The 8,742-nt window shown below is 42.2% G+C and overlaps 2 protein-coding genes across 2 annotated transcripts in view; both read right to left on the reverse strand.

Annotated features, from left to right (window-relative positions):
• LOC145402583 (glutamate receptor-like) overlaps positions 1 to 5,952 on the reverse strand; it is a 69,507-nt gene extending 63,555 nt beyond the window's left edge. Inside the window, exons 1-3 of the mRNA XM_080274581.1 lie at positions 5,946 to 5,952; positions 5,391 to 5,490; positions 4,058 to 4,131 (exon numbers count right to left, since the gene is read on the reverse strand). Coding sequence (XP_080130707.1) covers positions 4,058 to 4,131; positions 5,391 to 5,490; positions 5,946 to 5,952 — 181 coding nt within the window. The remainder of the gene's footprint in view (positions 1 to 4,057; positions 4,132 to 5,390; positions 5,491 to 5,945) is intronic.
• Position 5,953: 1 nt separating this feature from the next.
• On the reverse strand, positions 5,954 to 8,536 carry LOC145402585 (glutamate receptor ionotropic, delta-2-like). Its single transcript, XM_080274582.1, has 4 exons — positions 8,447 to 8,536; positions 7,582 to 7,882; positions 7,200 to 7,417; positions 5,954 to 6,142 (listed from the first exon to the last, which is right to left on the reverse strand). Exons 1-4 carry the CDS (start codon positions 8,534 to 8,536, stop codon positions 5,954 to 5,956), a joined length of 798 nt encoding a protein of 265 aa, XP_080130708.1.
• Positions 8,537 to 8,742: the final 206 nt, after the last annotated feature.

An 8,742-nucleotide genomic window follows, 5' to 3' on the forward strand; every position in this document is an offset into this window, starting at 1 on the left:
AGAAGGGAAGTTTGTGAAGTGAGAGTGACCAACTCCCCTCAGCATTAATGTGAGTGACATACCCTCCTCAACAGTAATGTGAGAGTGACCTACCCGCCTCAGCAATAATGTGAGAGTGACCTACCCGCCTCAGAATTAATGTGAGTGACATACCCTCCTCAGCAATAATGTGAGAGTGACCTACCCGCCTCAGCAATAATGTGAGAGTGACTTACCCGCCTCAGCAATAATGTGAGAGTGACTTACCCGCCTCAGCAATAATGTGAGAGTGACTTACCCGCCTCAGCAATAATGTGAGAGTGACTTACCCGCCTCAGCAATAATGTGAGAGTGGCCTACCCGCCTCAGCAGTAATGTGAGAGTGACTTACCCGCCTCAGCAGTAATGTGAGAGTGACCTACCAGCCTCAGCAGTAATGTGAGAGTGACCTACCCGGCGAGCCTGGCCGACCACCCGGGAGAGCTGTGCCTGCGTCTCGTTAGCGTCCTGGCCGTCCGCCGCCACCTCGAACACCGCCAAACCCCACGGCGCTACAACACCACTCACACCTGCAAACTGACAACACGGATGCTTTAACAAATGTGTTAATTTTCTAGTCTGCTTAAAGAAAAAGTAAACAGCATTTAAAACCATTTATTTTATGCTACTTACTGGTGAGTTTCTGTTGGTGACAAAAAAGACAGAGGAATCAGGATACTGTGTTGGTGCAAGTACAGCATTCAGTGCCCCAGCCATGGCCACTTCACCATTCCCATCTGCATAATATAATGTGTCTGTCAGGTGTCATTTGTTGTTATATATTTAGAATACATGAGAGACAGTGTTTTGTTTAGACCTTTAAATATTAATGCATTCTTAGCTGCTAGATATCATATCTCGTATATTATTATTGTAATTTTTTCATTTATCATTTTATGTTAAATGTGGGCGGACACCATCCATTCACTCGATGTACAGCTGTCTTCAGGTGACTCAACAGGTAACAGAATACTGAGGAGTCCATAACAGACATCCCTCCGTCTGCAGAACATTTCAGAAAACAATAGCAAAAATACTCAAGAAATCAAGGAACAGCACTTTTGTTCCGTTCACAAAAACAAAGCTGCTGAATATTATGGTATTTGTTTTTTTCTATTCACACCTGAACTGTGGGAGAAGTGAGAAAACTTTTAATATATCTGCAGTGCTGCTTACTTGCAATTAATCTTCATTGCTACTTACCTGATATCAAATATGCGTTGCTACTTACCTGAAATTAATATGCATTGCTACTTACCTGGAATTAATCTGCCATGCTACTTACCTGGAACCTGAAGTCCATCAATGTCCAGCAGGAGAAAGACGTGAATCAGGAACATGCATATCTTCAAGACCTTCATGTTCCTCATTCGCCCGTGCTGGAGATAAAGTAACATCTTTACTTCACACACACACACACACACACACACACACACACACACACACACACACACACACACACACACACACACACACACACACACACACACACACACACACACCTTATTCAACTAGAGAAAGATCTGTATAATTGAAGGATATTAAAATACCAACTTTTTCTTTAGTACCTTGGTCTTTTTTCCATTTTATTTTTAAGGTCATCAGATAATTTACTGTGCTCAGGAAGACTCTGGCACAGTGAAGGGGTCAATTACAGTATCTCCAAGGGGGAATTACAGTTTTAAGTGGTACAAAACTCGAGATATAAAGTGGCACAGTCAGGTTTTGAAGTGTTTGATTATTTACTTACTGTCCTACACTACATAATTATGCTTTGTATTACCTATTATCCATAACTGTAAAGTAATATTGTTCTGTAAGGAAGTACAATATCGAATAAACTGCTCAAAATTGGTTATATATGTTTCGTGCGGCAAATCTGTCCGATTTATATATCTATGGTGATGGTTGATAGAGATAATAATACGGATAAAATTGTACACACTGGGTGAGATATCGCATTCTAATGGCATAAGCCTTCACCGTCATGTGATTTAAGGTGTTCGCGTCTGATGTGATGGAGGGACAAGGGTGGACTCTCAAGGCGTCGACGTAGGCCTTGGCAAGGGGCAGGAGGTAAGCCTTGATCCCCAGTTCCTTTGTTGACCTGATCCCCGTTTTCCTCGTGCGCAGGTCCCCGTCCTTCTGCCACCGCCTCACCCAACGCCTGACTGTGGTGCTGCTGGTGCCTGTCACGTCGGCTATGGCACGTAATGACAGTCCCGCCGCCCACAGCTGCACGAACTTGGTACGCTGGACCATCGCTGTTTTCGAGAATGTTTTACCACGCTTCATTCTGCCTGTGTGCAAATTAATAGTGTGGGTAAAATTACGGAGGTGACAGCAATTCGTGGTGTTTAATTTCAAAGATATTGTAATCATGAATGCGCTATGGTTCTTTCAACATAACTTGGTCCAGATTTTCGTCCTTTTGTAGCTTATTTCACGTTGCTCAGTGGTGGAAAAGTCAATGCTACAGCTCAACATCCTTTCCATAGCACTTTTACGTGACTAGCATCATATTCTAGTGCTAATCGTGTGCTACACCTCAGTAATCAAGATAGAGAGAGATGGTAATTTTAGTCCACGTTGGAGTAAATAGGGTAGCATCTCTCACCATTGCGCTTTTTGTATCCGGAGTTTGCATTTAGCTTTGGTTTTATTCTGTGCCTGGGAAAATTCGGCAATCTCCTTGTTTTTCGGGAGGGGGGCAAACATTAATCTATAAATCAACAAATAAATAGCATGCTCTCCATATACTATTATTGCTATGTAAAGTTCAACTCGGTAAATTCCTTCCACTTCTTGTTTCTCACTTCTCGCTTTAGTGTCGATGGGTAACAAATAAAACACGAAGTAGGAGCCATGCTAGACAGGCTGAGTGGATTAACGACTTCTGCTATAACTTTCTTCGACGGACTGCTGCCTTCCCATCAAGCTGTGGTCTTACCCTTCAGTCACAGCAAGGGATCAAAAGATATCGTGCAGTACTCTTTCTTTTCTTGTCCTTTTTTATAAGTTAGAGTTCAAACCACTTCCAAAGCAGAGGAAGTTACAGTATGAATAATCTGGTGCAGGTGGGACTTCGTTAGGAAACTGAAGGGAGCATACAACGTCAAAACCTTTGCCTGGGACACAAAATTAGCTATATTTCTAAAAGCGCCGAGAGAGGTGAAGATAATTAATCATCATCATCATCAGCATCAGCATCATTATCGTGCCCCACTCCGACACCAGTTAAGTAGAAATCCGTCTGCTCTTACATCTGATTAATAGCAGACATAAAAATCTGGTCGCAGCATTCAACAGTTTCACAGCAACACAGACACTCAGAGTACTCCCTAATCCTTCCAGTTTCGACTTCCAATACTTTTTCTTTCCATATACAGGATGATCAATATGAAACACTCCTCTTCAACTCCGCTTGGGGATTTCTTGTGTAGTGAGAGGACGGCTCAGTCAACGTTATCAATGCCTATTCTATCATTTATTCATTCTCTACTCCCGCTCCCTCTCCCACACAAACAGACTGAGCCCTCCTGAAACACATAAGATACCCCAGATGCGTTTCTTGTGGAGCGCTATGTACAGACTGCCCTATATATATCACACAGTCTTTCCTATATCTCTCCACTGTATGTCTCTTCACTGTACTCGAATATCTCACCACTGTGTATCTCTTTACCGTATGTCTCTCCACTATCTGACTTTCTACCGTCAGTCTTCGTTCATAATATGGGATCATACATTCCATGCCCATCAGAACATCATCCCATTTGACACTCGCCAGCCATTATGATATCTCTCTTGCTCTCTTTATTATTATTATTATTATTATTATTATTATTATTATATTACATTTCTTTCCTTCCATACTGCAGTACATTCAGCAGAAATCCAAGCAATCATATCTGTACTCACACCAGCAGCACACTAATACAGTCAGCCACACTAGCACCACCATAATACAGTCAGCCACACCAGCACCACACTAACACCGTCAGCCACACCAGCACGGCGCCACACTCTCAAGACTTACCAGCGGAGAGGCGATGGTGAGGCAGCGGCGGGTGAGGAAGTCGGCCGCGCAGGGTCAGGCGGCCAGTGAGGGAGCTAAGTTTAATCCAGTTCTTTTATTCCCTCGCTACGCATCCCACACTGTCGTACACTGGACCCTCAAAGCCAGTGGGATTTGTCACCAAGTATTTCGCCATTGTTAGATCCAGACGAGTAAACCATGGAAGTCATGTTACCAAAAAAAAAAAAGAAAGAAAAAAAAAACTTCCAGCCACCTTGCATGCCGTAATTACACACTAATAGGTCAGATTAATTTCATGGCATGATTTCTTGTCTGTAACAAATGGATCGATTATAATGTTAGAACCAGGGGAAAGCATGTACTGCTGGCATCATGATTTCGTGGTACACCCGGCAAGGTGAGAGGAGAGCCCGGTGTACCCCATCTTAACAAGTCACCGTATCGAATCCCCCCCCTCCCAGCCAGCTTGATGTCCATCCAGCAAAGAAGCTGCTTCATCTATACTATAAAAGGAGCTGTGCCTCTCTCTCTCCCTCCTCCTCCTCCTCTCTCTCTCTCTCTCTCTGCTTGTGCGGGTGGTAAAGGAGGTCTGGGAGACAGCGATGATGACTTGGTTTAAATAAATAGGAATAACCAATAAAAACAACAGTAATTTGGAGTTAAAATTTACTTTCAAGATCCTGTGGCCTTTCAGTATCCGTTCGGCGTTTATTGCTGAACTCAGTGAAGGGTTGATGATGCTGTACAGTCCATCAGTGGGGGATGCAGGTGTACAGATGCTCCAACAAGAACACCAGGACGCTGACCAACCCGCCCACTGCCACCACCGCAAACATTCCCTGGTGAAAAATTGTACAAAGAAAGTTCATGTTATTTTGTATATGCGTACGCCATCCCTTAAATGTGTTCTGTTCTATTTATGCCATGTGATATTAATTATACCATTGAATTAAATGTTACAGAACTAATTACAAAACTATGTTACCCAGATGTTAGTGAGAGCAAACGATGATGTTATTAATAGTTTCCTTGGCAGATTCAGGCAGGCTGTTATGTTTGGTGCATACATCTTTGTCCACTGTTCCATCAATCCCGCCTCAGTCACTCTCATAATCCAGTAACAGATGAGTAGTTAGTCTTTATATTTATTGTCAGACGTCTTAATCTCGCAACGGGTAGTCACAAAGAAACTGCCTTCACCTTGCTTTGTCCTCAGCTATTTGGCTGTCCGCCCTCCAATTCACACATCCCTTTCTCATATATCTTTCCAGAGAGAGAGAGAGAGAGAGAGAGAGAGAGAGAGAGAGAGAGAGAGAGAGAGAGAGAGACTCACCTAGGACTGAGGGCGTTCCCTAAAGGACTGTCTTTAGGAACGCCAAAACTTGCAGCAAAAAACAGGAACTGCTCCTTGCCGACGTAGTAGTCACACCGACCTGGGAACAACAACAATTATTATGAGTAAATGTCGTATAGGAGTTAAAACAATCCTGATCCTGTTTCCCACTAATGGACAAGGAAGAAGAGGACCAGAATAACAGAGGGAAATTTAAAAAGGAGAATTACCAGCTCAGTTAATAATATTAAAATTGGCTGTACACTCTTTCAAGTCAACGTTACGTTACAACTTTCCAAAATCAAAATTCTCTCTCTCTCTCTCTCTCTCTCTCTCTCTCTCTCTCTCACACACACACACACACACACACACACACACACACTAACTTCCCATAAACAGCCAATTCATTGAGCTGTCTTCACTACTTTTTTATTTCCCCTTTGAGGCCTTCAAGACAAAACCCATTTCATTTTCAACATGTATTCCAAACTACACTTCCTTAATCCCTTGTATTCTCAACTTTCTTTTCACCATACCATCCATTCTATCACTCACGCTCCATGTTAAATACCTGTACGTGAAAAATCGAGCCCCATGTTTGTTTCGTGGTAACTTATCGAATTGATGAGGACATGGTCGCCTCGTCTCACTAGGGCATCCAAAGCTGTTGACATCTCCGGGAAAGAAATTACCTTGAATCGACCCACCTGTTGCAGATCCGCTATGGTGCGACGAACGCCACTCTCGGCTTCCTGTAGGGCAAGGAAAACAAATATTATCGTGACCGTCCTACACCACTACTCTTCTTTCACGTTAACCTGGTCCAGATTTTCGTCCTTTTGTCGCTCATTTCACGTAACTAAATGACAGAAAGAGTACTACTGCTCTGCAGCCTTTTCAAAGCGCTTCTTCTTGACCAGCATCATATTCCTGTTCAGTTATTGTTACAACCCGGCATTCAAGATGGGAAGATGGAAATTTCAGGCCAGTTTAGAGTAAAATGTGTATATATCTCGACTCCTTGTTTCAATTATTAGGGCACAGAATATAACGTAATTTGTATATATCAAAAACTATGAATTTCGAGTATGAAAATGATAATTATATATTATACAGCTTTTACTCTAACTTTGCTGAGATTCTCGTTCTTTTGTGCCTCATTTCTTGTAGTCCAGGGTCAGAAAATATAAATGCTACAGCTCTTCACTCTTTCCATACTACTTCCTCGTGATTAGCATATTCCAGTGTTCTTTAGCTGCAACTCAGCTTTTACGATGGAGAGACGGCAATTTTAGGTCAGACTGAAGTAAAAAGAGAATATATATATATATATATATATATATATATATATATATATATATATATATATATATATATATATATATATATATATATATATATATAACACACACACGTAAAGGAGCTGTGGCCACTGTTTTTATGGTGTCGTGACCAACAGTCACTTATACATATCCTCGTGATTTATCTTGGAAAATCCATACGTTTCCTCTTGCAGTATCAGGGTAATAGAGAATAGGTGTACTGAACAAACTTTGAGCTTTTGTCAAATCCCAGTCGCCAGGACTGGTGTAGAGTACAAACCTGTTTCGCTTCAGTGTTTGCTTATACGCTTGTGAAGTGGCTGGTGGTATCTGGTATGTTTCCCAGGGCCTCGTGTGAGTTGCCAGCGGCAATAATGTCCCAGTGTTACATCACCATACGAAATTGTGCTCCCCCCCCAAATCGTTTTTATTCGTTCCCTTTTGTGAATTTCTGCTCATTATAATTTATAATCTTCCTGTCAGTTACCGTGAAAAAAAATTCTTGATGTGCGCCTTTGGGCACAATCATCGTCACGGTGTTGTCAACGACGTCTTGCAGCGTCTGTATGGGTTCAGGGATGTATCTGACCGCCAGGAGAGACATAAGGTTGCCTGTGTAACTCCGCGTCAGCACCAGTGTCATCAGCATCCACACCCCCAGCACCAAGCGCTCCCACCACCAGTAATCCGCTGACTCGAATATATCTAGATCCAAAACGAGGTTTAGGTTATGTAACTTAACATACAGAACATAAGGATAAATGGCTGGGACCACAGCAACAACATCCTAAAGTAATGTCATACTTCAGTGTACTGTACTTTTATAAGATAATGTGTAGAACCTCAGTCTTAAGTGACAGTTGGCTAACCTTGTTGAAACAACACTCGAACAAAACTGGAGGAGTTTGTAAGCAGTGTCGTCCCAGTGAGGGTGTTGGCAGGGAGGCAGCAGGACAACAGCACAGTGACCGTGAACACTGCCAGCAATGCCGCCAAGATGGCCACCCACACCAATGGTGCCAGAGGATGGATGAAGCCCCACGGGTCCACCTCGGGGCTTCCTCGACCAGCGATAATTTTGTTAGTACCAATGAGCACCGGAAATGTGAAGTCCACCACCTGCGCTCGCTGTGGTGTAAGGCTGAGTGGACCAAGGCATATATCACACTCCTGTAGTGGCGTTGGTCAAATGCGTCAGTTAGTATGAATGTGAATGAGTTGGCTATTTCCAAGTATTATTTTTTTATGTGAATTAATCTGTTTTCTCTATTTTGAAATGTACACTAAATCCATGTCTGCTCATACAAAACAATATTTTGATACTCCTTCCTTGTGGCTGTATCTTGAAGGAGAAAGTGAACATGACATTCTGTTACTGAATCTCAGTGAAGTGCAGCCGGTCCAGGTTCATTTGACTTGAACAATGCCTTTTAGTATTTGTGCCAGGTTAAGATAAAAGTAGAAGACCAGTGATATGTTACATCAACGGTATTATCAACAGTATTTCATCGTTTATTGTGCATGCAGCCTTAACTGAGGCAAATACAGGATGATGTGTTGGAAATATGTGAGATTATTGTAAGTACTGATGGACTATAGAAGATGGTCATCAAAATATTGAGATCGAATAGGTGATTCCTATTGTTAGTGTGACAATGATGTTCCCTCTCTCTGTTCCCAAAGTTTTTCTTGATGCGCGAAAGCACTGTACCATTCAGGAATGATGATACTTACTCTTTTCATCAACAAACCCATCATGCCTGTCCAGGAGCCATCTGGCAATGGCACTCCAAATTGGTTGTCAGGAGGGTCGACAACTTTCATTCTGTTGATTTAAAAAAATATTTCATTGCACTGGTAATGACATGAAAATAAACTACTCATGACATTACATTTCACTTTCTAGGAAATGAGGTGTATGTAATTCAGAGCAGCAGTGGATGCCAGGAAGACACTATACAAGGAATGGTTAGTGAAGAGATGAGACAGCCAGGAGGAGGAATGCATTTAAAAGTATGTTAAGAGAAGAG

Source organism: Coenobita brevimanus, chromosome 58 (genome assembly GCF_032717465.1).
Source record: "Coenobita brevimanus isolate Jiangsu-jjx chromosome 58, ASM3271746v2, whole genome shotgun sequence".
Classification (NCBI taxonomy): domain Eukaryota; kingdom Metazoa; phylum Arthropoda; class Malacostraca; order Decapoda; family Coenobitidae; genus Coenobita; species Coenobita brevimanus.